General features: G+C 42.0%; 2 protein-coding genes across 3 annotated transcripts; both read left to right on the plus strand.

The window, feature by feature from the left end:
- The first annotated feature begins 1214 nt into the window (after positions 1-1214).
- LOC123168189 (exosome complex component RRP42) lies at positions 1215-6631 on the plus strand. The gene is made up of 7 exons (XM_044586063.1): positions 1215-1538; positions 1621-1677; positions 1998-2090; positions 2999-3077; positions 4529-4653; positions 5611-5754; positions 6106-6631. Exons 1-7 carry the CDS (start codon positions 1413-1415, stop codon positions 6340-6342), a joined length of 861 nt encoding a protein of 286 aa, XP_044441998.1. The 5' UTR covers positions 1215-1412; the 3' UTR covers positions 6343-6631.
- Positions 6632-10318: 3687 nt separating this feature from the next.
- Positions 10319-14242, plus strand: LOC123167713 (inositol 2-dehydrogenase). 2 transcript variants are annotated; one of them, XM_044585570.1, is made up of 7 exons: positions 10319-10765; positions 11108-11278; positions 11481-11645; positions 11721-11885; positions 12175-12309; positions 13322-13419; positions 13794-14242. In XM_044585570.1, exons 1-7 carry the CDS (start codon positions 10529-10531, stop codon positions 13984-13986), a joined length of 1164 nt encoding a protein of 387 aa, XP_044441505.1. In that variant the 5' UTR covers positions 10319-10528; the 3' UTR covers positions 13987-14242. The 2 variants fall into 2 exon arrangements, with proteins under 2 accessions (XP_044441505.1, XP_044441506.1); XM_044585571.1 differs by having other exon boundaries at positions 10432-10765; positions 11100-11278.
- Positions 14243-20880: the final 6638 nt, after the last annotated feature.

A 20880-nucleotide genomic window follows, 5' to 3' on the forward strand; every position in this document is an offset into this window, starting at 1 on the left:
TGGTTTTATAATATGTCAAATTCTACTTTTAAATGTAGAAGAAAATAGCTAAAACATATCATGACAACTTCCGTGTAAAAACCATGATAATTCATGTGCAATAGACATGACAACTTTTAACCCAAAAACAATTTCGTCGAAATATATTGACATGAGATCTAGTTTCGAAGATCTCGTCGCGAGGGATTTAATGGGGAAAATGGATCTTCAATCGGATTTTTCATTTAAGAGATAAAACATTTTAAAAACTGAAAATTGGAAAAGATTCTCACATGCATGCATGCGGTGACGCGGGTTTGGCTCCCACCACACGTGTGGGCGTTAGCGTTGTCTTTCACTTTTTTGTTTTGTTTTATCTTTTTAGTTTTATCTTTCTGATTCTTTCATGTTTTTTCATTTTATTTCTTTTCCTTTTTCTTTCATTATTAATACATGTAAACATTTCATCATGTATTTTTTATCAATATATTAATACGATGAACAATCTGCGTTTCTTTTGCTGATTTTTACTTTCTTCTTTTTTGTGTGTATTGTACAAGAGTTCGTCGTGTATTTTAACAATGTCGTCATATATTTATGAAAATGTTCATCGTATATTAGGAAATGTTCATTGTGTACTTAAAAAAATCTTGTGTATATTACAAAAATGTTCAATGTGTATTTGAAAACTGTTCAACGTATATCACAAAAGTGTTCATTTGGATTTGAAGATTGTTCAGTGTATATCAAGAAAATGTTCAATGTTTATTTAAGGAATGTTCATCGTATATTACAAAAATGTTAAATGCATATTAAAAAATGTTCAATGGTCGAAATGTTTTATTTTTTGGATCTGTCACTGCATTTAGTTCTTAATTACTCACACAGCATATTAATCATTATCTCTCAGTAGGTCAATTGGTAAGGGAGACTTTCTCTCTATCGTGGTGTTGCAGGTTTGATTTCTCAGTCGAACGTTATTTTTTTGGGATTTTCCGTACAGGCTCGCTGTGTTGCCAGGGAATGGGCCGGCCCATTGAGATCGTTCCCTGCGCGAAGGCTCCTTTTCCTGACCGCTCGCGAGCGTCAGCTAGGGGCTCTCGCCGCGCTCTGTGTTGTTTTCTGGCAACTTTTGTTTTTTGAGGGCATATTTCTGGCTATTAGTGCGTTCCAAAACTCGCGCTCCGGCCCAAGTTCCCCAGGGGGCTGCTGATAATTAATATACACGCAAGCCTCTGTTTCTCTCGGCCCACAATCGCTCGTCCCAAGCGTTCGCACCCGCCGCCGCCGCCGCCGCCGCCTCAATAATCTCCGGGGACCTAAACCTCGACAGTACCCTACCCTCCAAGCTCCCTCCGCCTCCCGTTTTTCGTTCCTCCGCCGCGCCGCCACCGCAAGGCTCTCCCGCCTCGCGCCGTGCCCGGGACGATACGATGGTGGGGCTCTCGGAGGGGGAGAAGCACTTCATCCGCGGCGGCATCGCGCAGGACCTCCGGGCCGACGGCCGCAGGCGGCTGCAGTTCCGGGCCCTCACCGTCGAGACAGGAATCATCCCTCAGGTATGTGAAGAATCCGCACGCCTACCCTCGGGGCTGCTACCGTGGCTTAATCTTTTTTCGGATTGGGTGGTGGTGCTTGTAGGCCAACGGCTCGGCGCGTGTTAGGATGGGTGCGACCGAAGTCATCGCCAGCGTCAAGGTATGCTTCCTTGCACCTGACCGACTAAGAATCAGCCTCAGAGTTATGCATATTGTATATGTGAATTTATGATAATTTCTGCCCTATGGAAGATATCTTGCATTATACAGTACGTTTCTGTTTTGAAAATCATAGCAAAAAGTAACTGTCTATCATTCAGCATTTATTGTTCTAATAACGTGGTTCACATTCATAACTTGTCGGTGTTGAAAGCTTTGAGATGATAAAAAAAAACTCTTGGCATGTTCTATTCTACTTATTTCTCTCTTTTAGTTCTAATTTTACGTTTTTCTTTTCTTACTATCAATATTCATCTGCAGGCTGAGTTGGGGAAACCAACCATTCTTCATCCCGACAAAGGAAAAGTTTCCATTTATGTTGATTGTAGTCCAACTGCTGCGCCTATGTTTGAGGTTGGTAATGCATTGTACTTGGATCATACTGAAAAAACAGAATAGTCTCTTATGTTAATAATCTGATGAATAAGCATCTATTTCTGTGTTATACTTAGGTTATCTCATGTGGCACTTCTATGTAATAGACATAGACATGAATCGGTTTGCTGATTTTCTTCACTGAACAATGGATACTCGTATTGTAATGATGGAATTGTTGGCTGTGAAGAGTAGTGTGGTCATTAGTAATACTGTGCAGAAATATCAAAAGCTATTTGATATTGTATATTATTATTTTTTGGCCTTGCAGATAGGTTCCTTTCAACGATGCACTCCTTATGTAATCATAGTATGCATTAAAGCTAAATAAGCATTGAAGTACAAAAATATGTTCCTGCTATGCACCATGTAACAAAATGTATACGCTGCTATCCGGCTTAAAAGGCCCACGCGTATCCCTAGGTCGACAATTGAACCAACATAACACGAGTTATGTATCACAACAGATATACCATTGAAAACTTTAGATGCTATATTTTCTAATGATATACAACAAATATACAATGTGATATACAATTTATATTACATTCATCGAATTGGCGATCTAGGGATACGCGTGGGACTTTCAAAGCAGAAAGGAGGTAGTATTAGTTAAAGCATTCATGTTCTAATTATTAAAAGATCTAAACTAATTAGGAGTACAAGCCTAATTACCATTTTGTTAGACAAAAGCACAACTCATAAGGGGCAGGGCTGTACAGCAGAGCAGTAGATTGCTATGCGAGAGAAAAAGCAGACTGAACATCCTTGACTTTGAAACACTGCTATATCAGAAATTGTTTTTGTTTGCTTTGTGATCACATTCCGTTTGAAAGTTTTTTTTGGCTCATAATTGACTTATTTGCCCTAAATTTAATTTTATTTAGGGTAGAGGTTCGGAAGAATTGTCTGCTGAGCTCTCTGTTGGGCTGCAAAGATGTTTACTGGGTGGTAAAAGTGGTGCAGGTAACATACAGTTTTATTGTTCACAATTAATTGTGTCTCTCTTATCTTTTTTAATAGACGTCTCAGTCTCATATCTTGTTTCGATCTTGCTGGACCCTATTTGGTTGCTTATAGTTGTGACTAAAGAAACAAGTACTGCAAGCCCCTCACGCAGTTTTTGTTGAAGCCTTCATTGGAATTGCAGTGCACATTGATTTCATGCAGCTTTACACTCCTAACTTCTTATACTATACTTGAATATTTCCATAGAAACTTGATATAAAATCTGATACCATTTCTCTTGCCTGATTTCAATTATGCCTCCTTTTTGAACATTGCTTTAAGCAATTTTTTCAGTCCATTTTTTCATACTATTGGAAGTACAACCCTACACAGATATTAACTTTATTACATCAAACTTGTGTTATCAAGTGAATTGCAGTTCGATATTTGGATGCACCAATCCGCAAGCAAAGTTCACTAAGATACATCAACTACAATTTATTTTCCTTAGTTTTTAATAGCTCAGGCATGTCAATTTCACTATTGCCATCAGTCAGTCGCCGATGCGTCGATGGATTATCGCATGGTGTAATTGCCTTTATTTAACCTGAGATGGATTATCTCATGGAATAATTGTAGGCAGGGTTCCGGTTTTCAGCCAAAAGTGCTGCTAACTGGTGGTTACGGATTTTGTGTTCCCGGGCAGGATTTCGTAAACTGGTTCAAGTTCATATGTATAAATTTGAACCTAAAAAAGGTTTTTATAAGAAACTGTGAAACACTTCCTATTCCTGATAGTCTATCGAGATATGCATCACTACAACACTTTTCCATTTAGAACTGCTATAACTTAGCAAGCACATCAGGCAGTAAAGCCTTCTGGACAGCAAGCAAATTAGTCAGATTATTTCCTTCTTCAGAAAGATGTGTATGTTTGTATTTTCTTTACTGTTGTGGTTTTGCACTTTCTGCCAGGTTTGAATAGTGGGTTGTGATTAATTTAGTTGGTAGGAATAGGCGAGGATAGCAAGTCATTTCCAAATGAACAAGCCTATATTTTAGGCAATTGATGGTTATTGGCCAAACATGAATTTAAGTTTGGTTTAGAAACATCGGGCGGTTATCCACCAATGGAAACTGGTGTGGTAATCAACCTGTCCAAAATAGAAAAGTGAAACACTGCCAGCTTATAGGTTCCTCTCCGATCTGCCAAGTTGTGTCTGCTCGTGAATTCCTTGGGTTAACCATTAAGAGAAGATCCTGTTTGGATTTTAGTGATTTAACCAAATTCAGCTCTGTTTCTGATGTCCTCTTCTTTCCTGTACTCAAGAAAACTTCAACGAGAGTGGATTTTCATTATTTTATGTTTTTATATTGTTTTCTTTCTAGAAGACTGCAAATAGACCATCACTTGGTATCAATAACTGTTTCCATCTAATTGACCCCACATGCAACAATGCACATTTCAGGGGCTGCAATCGATTTATCGTCTCTGATTGTTGTTGAGGGAAAAGCCTGCTGGGATCTGTACATTGATGGACTTGTGGTCAGTTCTGATGGTAATTTGCTTGATGCACTGGCGGCTGCGATAAAGGTAGTATGTGGTTTCCATTGCTTCAGCCAATGTATCCCTTGAAGTGTCAAGTTATATCTTTTGTTGAAAGTGTCAGTAAAGTCAGGAGCGTTAATTCAGTATATTTTTTGGTTAATAAGTGTCATCCATTTTCTTGTACTCCATTCTACTCCCTCCGTTCCTAAATATAAGTCTTTCTAGATATTTCACTATGGACTACATACGGATGTATATAGACGTAGTTTAGAGTGTAGGTTCACTCATTTTGCTCCGTATGTAGTCCATATTGAAATCTCTAGAAAGACTTATATTTAGGAACGGAGGGAGTAATGGCTATGGAGAATGAAAGGACTGACTTAGCCATTATGTTGGGATACAAAGAAGGAACAAATGGAAGCATAAGGATTTCCATTATACTTCCTCAGTCCTTTAACTTAAAAAATATAAACTATACGGAACTTCTTTGTTCCTCTGTTTATGTACTGGTAGCTTCAGAGCTTATCAATCCCAGATAAATTTGTTTTGTGCCATTTGCTGGCATCGAAGCAGAACAAATTTGTGAAATATAAATCATGGTTCGTGGAGGCCAGCTATCACAATTTCTGCTGGCTTCCATGCATGAGGTTTTGATGCAAAGCCCCCAGTTTAATCGGTAGTTGAGTTCCTTGGTAGACTTTTAAAGGGTGCTGTTTGAAACAATGTGATTTTCGGAACGTAGAACACGGAGCAATATTGGAATTAGCAAACAAGGCATTAGTTCTAGTTACTTTTGTAAATCTTGGATGAATTGCTTGACTTTGAGTCATTTTCAGCAGTTTCTACTCTCTGTTACATGCGTTGCTATCAAGTATCAACTATTTGTGTTATGCTTGATGATTGTGCTGTGCTGTCTACTGCATATTGCATTGGTTGGCATGATTAAGACAAAAGAGGTTTGTACATTTGCGGAGTACTAATATTCTGTGTACTTATTTGCAGGTAGCTTTGAGTGATACAGGTATACCAAAAGTTAATGTTTCTCTTAATAATGAAACGGATGGGGAGCCTGAGGTTGATATCAGTGATGAAGAATTTTTGCAATTCGACACTTCTGGTGTGCCTGTCATAATTACATTGACCAAGGTATATGATTTCCTTTTTCTTTTTCTTTGAGTTGTTGCCAAGAAGTATGCTATATTAGTTGCCTGATTATTGAATGGTTTAGAAATCCTGTAGCATCATAATAATCAGTATTTGATAGGAACATGATGGTCATTCAAATTGAGTTTACTATTCAATTCACTTTCAGTTGTCTCCATTTTGATGTTCCAGCGGCAAAGTATGTTTCAAGCTGTTGTGCAGCACCAGTTTCTAGTAAACATTGGTGCTACAATTAGTTTAGTCGAAAAAAGGCCCTCTTTATGTTCCTAAATGCATTCCTGTGTATATATGTATCACATTTGCTGGTTTGTGATATACTTGTTCTTGAGCCAGGTTGGTAAGCACTACATTGTTGATGCCACCTCGGAGGAGGAATCGCAGATGAGTTCTGCGGTTTCCGTTTCAGTCAACAGCCATGGCCAGATATGTGGGTTAACCAAGAGGGGAGGCGCAGGGTTGGATCCAAGCGTCATTTTTGATATGATATCCGTGGCCAAGAATGTAAGCCAACGGTTCTATACTCTACTGGAATCAGCATTCGCAGCTGCTGAAGCAGTAGCGGATGAGTAGAGAAAAAGCATAGAAGATACCGTGATCACGCTGACCGCCCGTAGTTGACCTTGCTAATGCCTCAGAAGAATGTACTATCTTGGTGCCGCAATTGCCAATGTTTTGCACAAGCTTTTGGTTTTGGTGTTATGTTGTGTCGAGTGCCATACGTTGGTGAAATGTTTTGATGTATAATTATTTTGTTGTAGCTGTTCGGAGGTTGGATTAGATTTAAGCATGAAACTCTGATGGTTACTAGTAGTTCAACTGTTTCAGCAGTGTGAGTTAAGGCATGCAAGTTGTCCAATCATGCATGATTTGTGTGTCAATTTTCATTTTAGTGTTGCCACGTGATAAACTGTTAGGGCAAAAACATGGGTTTTTGAGAGAGAAAAAACGCTTACAACCCGGGAAGCAAATGCTCCTGGCATGAACAGTAAAAAAATAGAAAAAGTATTCATATAATTTTATTTTTTGACATACTGTCATAAATGTTTGTTGTGCACGCAAAATTTCATCGTGAAATCACATTGGTGGAAGGCATGCCAAAAGAAACAAAATCAGAGTTCCAAAATGCTTTTGTAAGTAACATTTTCAGTGCATCAACTTTGATTTTTTACCACACCTTCCACCAATGTGATTTTGCGATGGAATTTTGCAGGCACAACAAACATTTGTAAAAGTATGCCACACAAAAATTTCAGAATTTTTTAAATTATTTTTGAATTTATTTGATTGTACTGTTCACACCAGAAGTATTTGCTCCTGAGTGTAGAAACTCCACCACGTCTGCCGCCCTAAAGCATTGTAAGAAGTGATCTGGGAGAAAATCCTTAGTCGTAAGACTGGGTCATAGTGCTAAGGCAAAACGAAAAATGGCAATGGAGGCCGGGCTCCACGGTATTGAAATACGGTATTTCTACCTCACAAAGAATTAGAAAAAATATATTATGAATAAACAGCCAAACGAAAAATGATAATGGAGGCCGGGCTCCATGGTATTAAATACGGTATTTCTACCTCACAAAGAATTATAAAAAAATATTATGAATAAACATACACATGTATGATTAGTCTTTGAACAACTAAGTTTTGAACTAATGAGTGGCATGTTATTTAGCTTGATAGGGGGGAAATGTCTGGTGCACCGGAGCTTGTGGTGCTACCGGTGCACCGAACTTACATTGTGCTTTTAAAATGTTCAAAAAAATTCTGAAAAAATTAGCACGCTTACACAATATTAATGTAGGTTGTCACAAAATTTTAAGTCAAAATTCAAAACATAACTTGAAAAACAAAAATGACAAATTCAACATTGAATAGTACGTAAACGTAACTTGGACTTTAGATTTGGCTCATTATCATACTGATGTCAAATTTGTCATTTTTATATCTCAAAAAATATTTCAAATTTTTATACAAATTTTTATGACATCATACATTGATGTTGCGTTAATATGCTAGATTTGTTTTCAGATTTTTTTTTTCAAATATTCTATGGCATCCGGTGCACCGGGAGCACCAAGCGCGGGTGCACAAGATACATTCTCAGCTTGATAGGTGGAGCAGTGCTATTAGAACACAAAGCATGTAAACTGATCGTAAGCTACAAACCGCACAAAGGCTACTTAGCAACCGATACTTGTTTCCAACTAACAACTAAGATTTGGTATGGACAAGAAAATACAGTAACAAGCGACGATCTATTTTTCGGGTGAGATCAATAACTTAAGCATATATGAATACCACCTCTCTTTGCGGCGCCGTGTAAGCATATGCTGATATGTGGAGGGTGTTGCAGATGCGATGGTTGTCGGCGGCGTGGAAGCAGATCTGGGACGGCAAACGGTGGCATTGGGGGGTAAGTCCCGTTGCGGTGGACGAGACGGTCGTAGGAGCGGCCTCGACAATGTGGACGACGACGCGGATCAAGCGAGAGGATGCGATGCAAGGATCTTGGTCTAGCGCCGTGTATGAGAGACATCGATCTCTTGTAGTGGACGACGCGGTCTAGGTAGTGGCTCCGACATGGTGGAGGAGGGCCGCGGAGGATGGGGTGGTGGACGAAGGAGGCTGGCCGGGTGGAGAGGGTGTTTTGGCGACGACGGTGTATGAATGAGGAAATGGAGGAGGAGAGATTATTTTGGCGTCCACGTTTGCCGCTCATGGTGTATGGACGAGGCTGAGAGGCATTTGTGTCACGTATGAGTGAAGTTACAAACATACCCTATTTAAAATATTTGTCAAGATCAATTTCGGTCAAAAAGAGTTTGTTTTTGACACCCACGATGTATGAATGAAGAAATGAAGATAAAGGAGTCTTTGGGAGGAGCTTGGATTTTGGCTTTTATTTCCCGCCAATCTACCTTCATGTTGGGAGTTCATTCAATCGTGATCGTGATTTTTCGAGTTCTCTTATAACATTGCTAAATGTCTTGTTACTCCAAGCATGCAAATCATTCATGACCGAAGAAAGGGCCTCTCGAACATCACTCAGTTTCCGTTTCGTACCTCTACTCGTCTAGTAATTGACAATGATGGCTTTTAATGCCTGTAACCTTTCCCACATTAGCTTGTATCTCCGGCTGCTCTTTGGTCTCCTATCCTTATCCAGCGAGCATCTGAGCAGGAGAGGACAGTGGTCAGGCGCCAGCGAGGTTAGGTGTGTCACTGAGGCGTGCATGAACATGTTCTTCCATTCATTCGATGCAACAACTTTGTCCAGCCGGACCTGAACATCTGCCCTGCCACTCCTTCTGTTATCGTATGTGAGCGGGTGATCTTAAAAAACAAGATCAAGCCTTCAAAGAATCATGAAAATTTAATCGTGATCTTTTGAGAGACGCCTAGACCTCTAGGCGCAACCGTGATCTTTTGAGATCGAAACCTCAATCAATATGGACGTACGATAGTATCACCTATCAAAACCATGGGTAAAAAAAATCTTCCGTGTCACCATGTCATCATTGCTTTTGCGATTCTCTAAATCCATCTCTCTATATTCACTTATAATGTCTTTACTTTCCGCTCTATACACTCTAGAATTGCACACTTAGGGTGCTATTTGACTTGCTAGTTAATGCTAAAATCTGCCAAGAACTAAATTTAGGAAAATAATCCATTAAATTTAGTAAGTAGTCTAATCACCCGTCCTCCAGGCATACTTTCGATCCCACACCGTCTTATGGGTTTGCGTCCCACCTACACAAAATAGATAGATTCATGAAATGGGTCGCCACATTGCGCTGTGGTTTTTGCCCATGCAGACACAAACAGACACATCCGGACGAAATGGGTCTCCCGTTGGAGTTGCCCTTAGGGCAAGTCCAACACAGAGACGCAAACGGACACACTTTTCATCCGTTTGGGTCGATCAGATCGACACCAGCGCCCGTTCTTGTCTGCTGGCCCATAGGTGCGCCCAACGCGGCTGACACATTTCATTTTTTTAATTTAAATAGTTTACATTGTCATCAAATGTTTCGTCCGTACATTAACTTAAACTAAAACAACATAAATAGAATGATGTCGATGATGGCTCCTGGTCATCGCAATTCATGGCACAGGTCCAGTCCTTCCAACTATCGTCCGCTCTAAGGTTGCCGAAGGGCGGAGGCTGCCATCAGAACAACCAAAGGACAAGTGGCACTACCGTGCAACTCGTGGAACCTGCTGCGGCTCCGGCTGAGGCTGCTGCCGAGGTGACCACGACCCCACGACCAGCCAACTGGTGGGGGCCGACACCCACTCCGGCATGCAAGGCATCGCGGTTTTTATAGAGAGGATACAGAGGGATATTGGTGAAATATATGATATATTGATTGAACCTCGTGGACATATATATAAAAAATATATAAAAGCACACGATTATTTTGGAGTACATGACCTGGCGGACATCCACGGACTAATCGGGTCTCTGCGTCAAAGTTGCCCTTGTGACTCGGCCTTTGCCCGCGGCGCAGAGAGTCGATAGCTCATCTACCCACCATCCACGATCCAATGGCTGGTAGCAGAACCAGTTCTTATGGTCAGTGACACGCCCACTCCGAGAAATTGGATCTTTTGCCCCCTGAGAATGACGAGTGAGACCGAGGCACTTGCCATTGAGATAAGCATGAGGTAAATCATCAAATCTATGTAAAGTGGGGCAAAAGATCCAATCCCCCGCCCACTCCTCGCTCGAAATCCCGTACAGATTCGTTAGGAGATGGCGCGAGAGGGAGTAGGGGCAGCCATGGCGCCCGCAGCGGCGGAAGTGAGGTACGGGATAGTTGGGGTCGGGATGATGGGGAGGGAGCACCTCCACAACCTCGCCCACCTCGCCGGAGAAGTCGAGCGGGAGCAGTCCGTCCGCGTCTGCGTCACCTGCCTCGCCGACCCCCACCCGGAGTCCCTCCTCCTTGGCCTCCGCCTCGCTGCGGAGCTTGGCCTGCCACCTCCCCAGGTACCTGCCACAGCCTCCAGTCACCCTGAATATGATAGTACATATCGCCGCCGCCTTGCTGGTTGTAGAATGTAGAGCCAGTCATACATAATCAGCTACACTAGTGTCAAAAAAGGTATTACATTATGGGAGGGAGGGAGTAGTGTTCTGTAGTCTACCGTGGTTTAGTACTTTGATTCTATCCCAACTATATTTGGTTGGAAATATTAGGTGCATGGCAACAATGTTCAAAATACTAGCTGTTCCGCAAATACTTAGACTGCAGATTATAGACTGTATGTACCGTGCAATTGTGCGTGTTTCTGGTTGGTTACCAAATCCTGAAAACTAGAAGGTTTCAAGACATTTTCAGGTCACCGCGAGTTGCTGGACAGCGGGCTCTGTGACGCCGTTGTTGTGTCGTCGCCAAACATGACACACTCTGAGATACTCATGGACATCATTGGTTATGCCAAGCCGCACCATGTTCTTGTTGAGAAGCCTCTGTGCACCACTGTACAGGACTGCGAGAAGGTGAGGTCATATTCTGGTCAGGGATGTGCTATGCAATGTGCTTGTTAACTGCTGTAAAGTAAAATATACCTTTCTGATATACGAGGAGAAACTACTGTATAATTAACCATTTAAGGGATCTATTAAAATCAACGATTACGGTTCGTCAGTCCACCGAATCTCTGCAAGCTTATTCATTTTGATATCTGAAGTTTTGGTATAGGTCATAGAGGCTGCCAAACATAGGCCAGACATACTCGTGCAAGTCGGATTAGAATACCGGTATATGCCGCCGGTGGCTAAGCTGATAGATATTGTTAAAAGTGGCACACTAGGGCAGGTCAGAATGGTGGCTATCCGTGAACACCGGTTTCCTTTCCTTGTTAAGGTACGGGAACCCAATCTATGATACTTGTAATAATTAATAATTTCCTTGTGTGTGTAACTGCTAAAACCCTTGCAGGTGAAAAACTGGAATAGGTTTAATTACAACAGTGGGGGAACTCTGGTTGAGAAGTGCTGCCACTTTTTTGATTTGATAAGATTGTTTGCAGATGCGAACCCTGTTCGTGTGATGGCCTCTGGAGCTATTGATGTTAACCATAAGGATGAGGTTTATGATGGAAAGGTCAGGTTCATTGACTACAAGCTCTCTCCTTTCACTGTGCTACTCATTATGGTCTTGCGAGTTAAAAAATATGCATGCTGAAGTAGTAGTGCATGATAAGGATTCCTTATTAATATGTTCTATTCTGGGATTTATGGAATACTGGATGGAATTAGAACTCGCCAAGTGACTACAATATATTTATTTCAAGCTATCATACAATTTTTGAGCTCTTCTGATTATAATATTAGTAGACATGTTTCAGTTAAAACAGTGGCGCTTGATTCCTAAAAATTCTCTCTGGATGCAGGTACCAGATATAATTGATAATGCATATGTGATCGTAGAATTCGATAATGGCTGTCGTGGCATGCTTGATCTCTGCATGTTTGCTGAAGGCAGTAAAAATGAGCAGGAAATTTCTGTTGTTGGTGACACTGGAAAGGTACAACCCCAGATATGTTCACATTTAAGTGAAACAGGGATTATTTGTTCTATGGTTGTTGGAGACACATAATACGTTTCCCAGTCATGAAATGGTGTTGATTTTCACAAAGTTATAGCCAAATACGAGTATGCCGTTATATACACTGGCTGTACATAGGCTTTGCCAATTCACAACTCAGTAATGGTCTTTGGTGATAGAGGTAGGGGTAAAGGTCCAAGGACGGTGCGAGAGGGCTCGTCCCTGACTAGTAAGACAGGCTCTGAGGCTTAGTTTTAATATTAATGTCATCTCTTAGCTCAAAGAGTTATAAGGTAGTACAGGTCCTTGGACCTTTACCCCCACCTCAGCTCACTGGTGGATCTATTATGAATGAATCGTCAATGGTCCTTGGTGATATATCACATGCATCTCTACATTTGATGCGTATCAGATGTAGTACGAACCGTATCAAATGTGGGACCTGTCTGCGTAATATTGCATCCTCTAGGCTTAGTCCTTTTGCATGCCTGGTCTTCAGAGAGGCTGTAGTTCACTGGTGAATCTACTATGAATGAATCATCAATATTTACCGCAATCCTTGGAGATAACTGTAGCACCTCAAAAAAGGGTTAGCTTTGTGCAAAACTAAGAACTTGAAAGGAGACAAATGTCACGAGCCATGACACAGTTATCACATGGTGGGATCAACTAAGAAAGGGAGGCGTCGTGAAGCGAAGTTCAAGCTGTTCGTGAAACCGATGCTCCGTTTCTCCCATCACTAGGATTTCACGAAACTTGCTTCAAATTGTTGCATCGGAGTGAGGGGCAAGTGCTGTGGGTGTTTCTTTTCTTCAGGACAATGGACCTGCGTGTCTTCCCAACCCATGTGCTAGCTATAGCCTCTTAGAATGTTAATTGCATGTGTAGGATTAAAAGGTCATACTTTAGGCACTCCTGAGTCTAGACATGTAAGGCTTGTATATCAATTCAATTTATGGAGTATCTGTTTGTAATATGAATTTTCAAACAGGGCGAGGCTTTTGTTCCAGAGGGCGTTGTGAGGGTTGGAAAGCGAGCAGGAGGCAGAGATGGAGTTGTAACGGTAAAGGCCGAAGATGAACGAATCAAGTATGTACTACTTTGTCACAATATATCAATGTTTTCCGGATCTTAACATTTCAATAGCAAAATATTAAGAAAATATTAGATTCTTCTGATGGGAGATACAACTCCTATTGTAATAGTGATTTTTCAAGAAATAGAACTGGTTTAGGTTTGAGACTTCAGACATTCTACTAGCTTTTAATAAAAACTCCTTCCTGTACTTTAGGGCGAGTGGTTTACCATGAAATTACCATGTAGAGTACTCCCTCCGTTCGGAATTACTCGTCCAAGAAATGAATGTATCTAGATGTATTTTAGTTGTAGATACATCCATTTTTGTGACAAGTAATTCCGAACGGAGGGAGTAGTATCTAACGAGCTGTACATACATTGCTTAGGTACCAGGGGCTTCACCATGGATCTAGCTACTTGGAGCACCTGAATTTCCTGTCTGCCATCAGGGCACAAGGTGCATGTAGCCCAGCTATCAGCTTGGATGACGGCTTACTATCTGTTGCAATTGGTGTGGCTGGCCAATTGTCGATCGAGAAAGGCCGTTTCGTCACCATTGAGGAGGTGCTATCAAGCTGATAATGAGCGATTTATCGATGTACTACAGATTTCGTATCAGTTGTATACATCTGTAATAGCATAAGCTGATTTTCTTCAACTTGCATGCATTGGGTAATTGCCTGTCTTGCGCAGTAAGCTGTTAAGGAATGTTCATGTTCCCTTTTTTGTTCTTTCTAAGAGCAAGTGATCCACAAACTCGGCAACGATGATCATGTATGTATGTATGTATGTATATTCCAGGCATCAAATGATTTCAGCTATCTGCCTTTGATTCCCTTGGCCGTATCATTGTTTTGTTTTGTGACATAGCGAACCGCTCATGCCAAGCTGTCCTTGACCGTATCAATTTTAAGAAAATATACCTAACCTGTAGCTTCCAATTCATTTTTCCCAAGTATTCGAAACTGATTCGTAGAAATGAGATACTGGGGCCCTAGGTGCTGGGGTCGTTGCAAGGCCGTCCCTTGGAGTGGGTGACGGCCGTCACGGATGGTCCTGGCCCTTGCCAGAGGTGTGGAGTGGCTGCTGTTCTTCGGCCAGGTCGGAGGTGTTGGGTGGGCTGCGTTTCTCTCGGCCGTGTGATCTTTCGGCGGTCTTCGGCGTTGCGGTGGCAGCGGTGCGAGTCTACATGGGCGGTGCTGGCAAGGTGTTGCGGTGGCGGCCCTTGCCAGAGGTGTGGAGTGGCTGCATGTTCTTCGGCCAGGTCGGAGGTGTTGGGTGGGCTGCGTTTCTCTCGGCCGTGTGATCTTTCGGCGGTCTTCGGCATTGCGGTGGCGGCAGTGCGAGTCTACATGGGCGGTGCTGGCAAGGTGTTGCGGCGGCGGCGGTGCGAGTCTACATGGGCGGTGCTGACCAAATCCTTCGAGGTGTGGTGAGGTGCGACGATCGGATGAAAATTTGCAGGGCTTTTGCCGGGTCGGCGATGATGGCGCCCGTGGGTGTTGTTCCCTCCCTTGGAGAGATGCGCTCGCATTTTTTCTCGCTCGTTTGGAGTTGGTGTTGTCTCCTGGCGAAAGCCTTGATTCAGTGTTGGATCGGTGTTGGGAGCATTGTGGTTGGAGGCACGGCTTGGTCCCTTTTGGCTCTCCTCTGGTGTTCGCCGTGGTCCTATATTGATCTCCGGCGATGCTATATACGACCATCGACGGTGTTTCCAAGACGGTGTCCTCCTCGATTCTGAGCAAGTCCTGCGATCCACTTGCCACCTCCTTTAGGCATACAAGGGTGTATGGTGCGTTGACGAGCGAAGTCCAGGGGTTGTTGGTGGTCTTCGGAGGTGCCCGGCGTTGGTCGTGACGCAGTGTTGTTCTCAGTTAGGACATGCTCTTTGCTTGTAGTTTTGTTTGGTTGTTGCTAGCTGTCTGTAGACTTGCTCGGGTGTGGTGTGGTGTTCTTGCTACACTCGTTGTTCGCAGCGAGTGGTAGTGCTCCTGTAATTCAAATCTGCCTTCTATAAAGCTATGGTACGCCTGGGGGTACTTCCGAAAAAAGAAATGAGATACTCAACCATGCTTGCGCACTAGATGCCGATGGTAGGTGAGACAGTGTGTGGTTATAAGCTCCTCACAGAGTCACCGAGTTTGAGAAGGAAGCAAGTGTCATAGTACTAAATACCACCTGCACATTTGAGAGCGAGATGGTTTACGTGTGCGAGGCAACAGGAAGCTAAGTTCAACATCAAGCATCAATGGGTGGAAATCTCTCTAGTGCCAGGGAGACTGACAGTCGCGCACAGTCGAGCAACATGTGATGTAGCAAATTTGCTTCACCACAACTTGTTCTGAGATCGACGGGCATGTAGAAGCTGAAGCCAGTGGAGGCTATTCTTTTTAGAAATCACGCGGGGGAGTCCCCCAATTGAATATATACAAACGATTACAGTAGCAGAAGGGATCGTGCATCTAGGTATGGCCGCCACGAGAAGGCAACCCCCCTTTGAGCCGCCTTCTTTAGCCGGGGGCGACCGCATGACCAAATCCTCAATAATAAGTCATGGAGTGGGTGGAGCTATGGAGATCGATCTTGCTGAAGAACAAAATGGAGAGGTCTAGTCCGATGGGCATCTGACATGCCCATAGGTTGTCGATGCAATGAGGGGGAGTGATGCCAATCCGTTGCCACATGCTGTCTACATGTGGGAATATGATGAAGATATGGAAGCATCATGAGTATGCCCGCATCTTGGGCATAGGGCATCACCCACAATGTGCTTGTGGTGAAGGTTAGCCTTGGAGTTGAGCTTGTCTCTAAATATAAGCTATGCAAAAATCTTGACTCGGTTGGGGATCTAGGTGGACCAAATAGCATGCGTGTTGATATCCTCCTCTCTCATAACGAGACCGTATGCCGACCAGGTGGAGAAGGCTTGGCCGCCTTGGAGGAAGCACACATCATGATCCGAGGATAGCTGAAAATCCTGGAACAAAGATGAGAGAGAAGCCAGTTCTACTAATGCAACATTACATAGACGGTTCTGCATGCATTTCTCTAAACCATAGTTAATTATGGTTGCCACTCTGGCGAAACAATTTGTAGTGTGGGTAAAGAGGATGGGAAAGGTGATGGCTAAATGTGTTTGACGAGTGTCTAGCCAAAAGTAGGTATGAGTGCCCGAAGCTGTTAGGACAGAGGGGAGTTGAAGGAGTGAGGGAATATGTGTGTTAATGGTTTTGCAGAGGAATGAGGTGTTGTTGTGAGAGGCAACAAAGGTATTGGGGGTGTTGTAGGTCAATCCATTCAAACCAAGATGGGGATTCATGGGAGAGTGACTTGACTGCAAGTTTCTTAAGAAGGTGATTCTTTTGAGGCCCAAGCCACCAATATTTTTCAGTTTACAAACATTCTTCCAAGCAGTTAAGTATTGAGACGTGTACACATTTCCTCAACGGCCCAAAACAAATCGTGACAGAAGGCATCGATAGTTCTTAGCACATTTTAAGGTATTTGGAAAACAGATATAAAAAGAAATAGTTGAAGAATCTATTACTCCCTCCATTCCCTTATACAAGGCCACAAACTCAAATTACAGGTACCTAGGTAAAATTTAATGACTACTTTACAAGCCAACTTTTCTTCTTGTTAACTGGGATCATTAATACGTCCGCATGCATGCAAAGAAGGAATGAGAAGGAAATAGCGCAGTGCCATTATGACTACATGCATGCAAGTATTAAACAAGTTGCTAGTACGAGAAAACGTCATTAAATTTTGTCTCGGTTACTGTTAGTGGCCTTGTATTGATGCAAAATGTATTTTTCATAGTGGCCTTGTATAAGGGAATGGAGGGAGTACAATAGAAAGTAAAACTAGCAGGCAGAGGCGCGGCGGCAAGCCATGCTCGTGTTGGAGCATGTGTGTGCATGCACAGTGTTTTTATTTTACAATGAGAGAAGGGACGACAACTGATAGAGGCAAAGGTGTCCCGTCTTTCGATGAGATGGTGGCTATCGTTTTTCATGGAGTAGACTTTGACGATCCAACTACAAACGTGCACGACGTTGCACCTTAGCAATCGCTAAACCAACTCCGAGAGGTTATTGACCACGCCGGAGCACGATCAACCTGACCACGAAGGTCTATTCCTGCAAGCAATCGAAGAACAAGCAACAATATGAATAAGAAATCTGAATATTGCGAATATGGATGAAGTATTGATAAAAGTGGGGTTTCATAAGCGGTCTTGGTCTGCTCGTTGGACACAAACAAAGTACACGAAGTTGCAGCGATGGCTAACTTTTAACTAAATAAAACCCGAGGAAAAAGCTACTAGATGGATCTACTTATATAGGAGCAAGGGGTGACGGCCAAGGAGGTGGGATGACGTCCCAAGGCAGCCTAAAACTAACCGTAGGTCGTACAAGGCTCATGGGCCCAAGTGGAGGTGATGCAACACCTTTGGACTTGTAGTTTGACTCGGATTCTGTTGCAGCGTCAGATTGTTTCGTCGATATCTCAACGCTCCGGATGAATTTGAAGGTGAATCCAATTGGGTTGGAAGAGCACGAAATCTACTTTCCAACAAAAAAGAATCACCCAATTTGGAGTTTGTATGAAAGAGTTCTTGGCGTTTTAAGTCAGGTATGTCTGTGCAGTCCGAATCTGAATCCAGAACGTGAGAGACTTGGACTCTATCTTCTCTTGACCCAAAAGTGACGTGAGAGGACTTTTTGAACAACACATAAACTTCTCTTTTCCCCTTATCTTGATATGTGGATTGTACAAATGTCCCATACACCTACAATTAGACATGAGACAAAAGTTTGTGAAGTATTTTTGTCCTGGATGACATAAATAAATTATTGCATAGTTTGCATTAGAAATCACCTCACAAATATATATGCAATATTTTTGGTCATATCCAAGGTAGTCATGTTCTCATCATCCTCCCCTTTTTAAAAACAAAGCCGTCCTCGGCGTTGCTTAATCTGAAATGTGGCTAACAAAAGAGACAAGGTGTACATGTTGTATATGTATATGTCATCCATTTTTTTACTTCCCTTGATTTTTGCATATATGACACATGTATACATGAGTAACTTTCATAGTTTATAAAATTTAAAGCCAAAATATTATCACAAGTAGTAGAAGGCATGAAAATATTGCAACTCAATTTGCACATATAAGTGAAGCTCTTATTCATATAAAAGGATTGACAATGTTCATCATTAAACCATCCCAACATTGGTGAATAAACCTTACTGGCATCAAATTACATGCTACAACATGCTTAAATAAGCAAACATTTGACACCAAGATTAGAGGTCATATCAAAATGATTTAACATTGGTTCTTTTACATCAACAGTTAATTCATCGGGTGCACTCAAAATTGTTGGTACTTCAACTGTTTGATCACATGACACATTCATGACAGTAACACGATTCTCTAAAATAGCTAGTGTGCTCAAATCAATAGGTAACTCAACCCATGATGTATTCAAGTTAACTAGGCATGCATCATTCTCATGTGAAAGTGGAAAATCTGTACCTTTGTCACTACCTCTTATGATCAACTCAGACGATGTAGGCACTCTTGGTGGTGATGTGTCACATGGTAGAGATGATGTAGTCCTCGCAGCAACGGATGTGGTTGTCATAGTACGCCTATTAGTTCAAGAAACATCTGTATCAACACTTGGAATGTGCACCGTGTGCTTGTTCTCCTTGTGGGCAACACGTCGTTTTATTTCCTGTTCAGCTTTGCAAGCAAGAAACAAATGGTCCATAGGATAACACTCTTCATGAATTAGTATGTCTTGAATATCACGGTTTAATCCTCCCCAAAATCTATCTATAAAATCTTCTTCACTTTCTTATAAAAATGAGTGTAACAATGTACTCCCTCCATCCCATAATATAAGAACGTTTTTTACACTAATGTAGTGTCAAAAACGTTCTTATATTATGGGACGGAGGGAGTAGTTTGTAAATCATCATAATATTTTGTTACTGTGTCAGTGCCTTGTTTTAAGTGTTGTAATTTTTTAATCATGCCATGAGTATAATAAACATCAACGAATCTATCTTCATGACAAGTTTTAAATCATCCCAAGTAGTAGGTATAAAATCAGGGTTTAACCGACAATATTCACTCCACCAAACTAAAGCAAAGCTACCGAAAGTACTAACCGCAGCTTGAAATTTTCCACACTCATCAAAATTATGGGAAACAAATATAGCATTTATTGTGTACTCCCATTCAATATATAAATCAGGCCTAAAACGACCAGTAAATGGTGGCATGAAACATTAACCTGATTATGTGCATTCTGATGTTGTTGCTCCTCTTGTGAGGTTGTTGTATTTTCTTAGGTGATGGCAAATCTCCCACGATCGACGAAGCCCAAGAACTAACAACTCCAGGAACTGCCATAGTTAGTAGAAAACAAGAAACAAAATCCGAGAATAATGTTCCTATGAACTACTAGGATGCGGTGGTAAAACGCTCATAGTATAGCAAATATCAATATCTTAAAAGTTCTTACCATGCAGCAGGTGGTGACAGGCAACCAGCGGTGTCAAATAACTCGGAAGATTGAGTAAAATGACTGCCAGGGGAACGTACGTATACATAGTGTAGAAATATGTGGAGCTTGGAAGGCTTAAATATTTGGTAGCAAAAGATTAGCAATAATCAATTCAGAGATGCAATGTTGAATAAACGCTCTGATACCACTAGATAGAGGCAAAGGCGTCCCGTCTTTCGATGAGATGGTGGCTATCATTTTTGATGGAGTAGACTTTGATGATCCGACACCTTAACAACCGCTAAACCAACTCCGAGAGGTTATTGACCACGCCGGAGCACGATCAACCTGACCACGAAGGTCTATTCCTGCAAGCAATCGAAGAACAAGCAACAATATGAATAAGAAATCTGAATATTGCGAATATGGATGAAGTATTGATAAAAGTGGGGTTTCATAAGCGGTCTTGGTCTGCTCGTTGGACACAAACAAAGTATACGAAGTTGCAGCGATGGCTAACTTTTAACTAAATAAAACCCGAGGAAAAAGCTACTAGATGGATCTACTTATATAGGAGCAAGGGGTGACGACCAAGGAGGTGGGAGGACGTCCCAAGGCATCCTAAAACTAACCGTAGGTCATACAAGGCTCATGGGCCCAAGTGGAGGTGATGCAACACCTTTGGACTTGTAGTTTGACTCGGATTCTGTTGCAGCGTCAGATTGTTTCATCGATATCTCAACGCTCCGGATGAATTTGAAGGTGAATCCAATTGGATTGGAAGAGCACGAAATCTACTTTCCAACAAAAAAAGAATCACCCAATTTGGAGTCTGTATGAAAGAGTTCTTGGCGTTTTGAGTCAGGTATGTCTGTGCAGTCTGAATCTGAATCCAGAACGTGAGAGACTTGGACTCTATCTTCTCTTGGCCCAAAAGTGACGTGAGA

This window comes from Triticum aestivum, chromosome 7D (assembly GCF_018294505.1).
Source record: "Triticum aestivum cultivar Chinese Spring chromosome 7D, IWGSC CS RefSeq v2.1, whole genome shotgun sequence".
In the NCBI taxonomy this organism is placed as follows: Eukaryota; Viridiplantae; Streptophyta; class Magnoliopsida; order Poales; family Poaceae; genus Triticum; species Triticum aestivum.

What these genes read in the sequence shown, in the direction of transcription:
- LOC123168189 (XM_044586063.1), top strand. Translation starts at nt 1,413, where the DNA reads ATGGTGGGGCTCTCGGAGGGGGAGAAGCACTTCATCCGCGGCGGCATC. An exon ending in AAGTCATCGCCAGCGTCAAG is followed by an intron (nt 1,678 to 1,997) that starts GTATGCTTCCTT and finishes ATTCATCTGCAG; the next exon opens with GCTGAGTTGGGGAAACCAAC. An exon ending in CACTGGCGGCTGCGATAAAG is followed by an intron (nt 4,654 to 5,610) that starts GTAGTATGTGGT and finishes ACTTATTTGCAG; the next exon opens with GTAGCTTTGAGTGATACAGG.
- LOC123167713 (XM_044585570.1), top strand. Translation starts at nt 10,529, where the DNA reads ATGGCGCGAGAGGGAGTAGGGGCAGCCATGGCGCCCGCAGCGGCGGAA. An exon ending in ATGAGGTTTATGATGGAAAG is followed by an intron (nt 11,886 to 12,174) that starts GTCAGGTTCATT and finishes CTCTGGATGCAG; the next exon opens with GTACCAGATATAATTGATAA. An exon ending in GCCGAAGATGAACGAATCAA is followed by an intron (nt 13,420 to 13,793) that starts GTATGTACTACT and finishes TACATTGCTTAG; the next exon opens with GTACCAGGGGCTTCACCATG.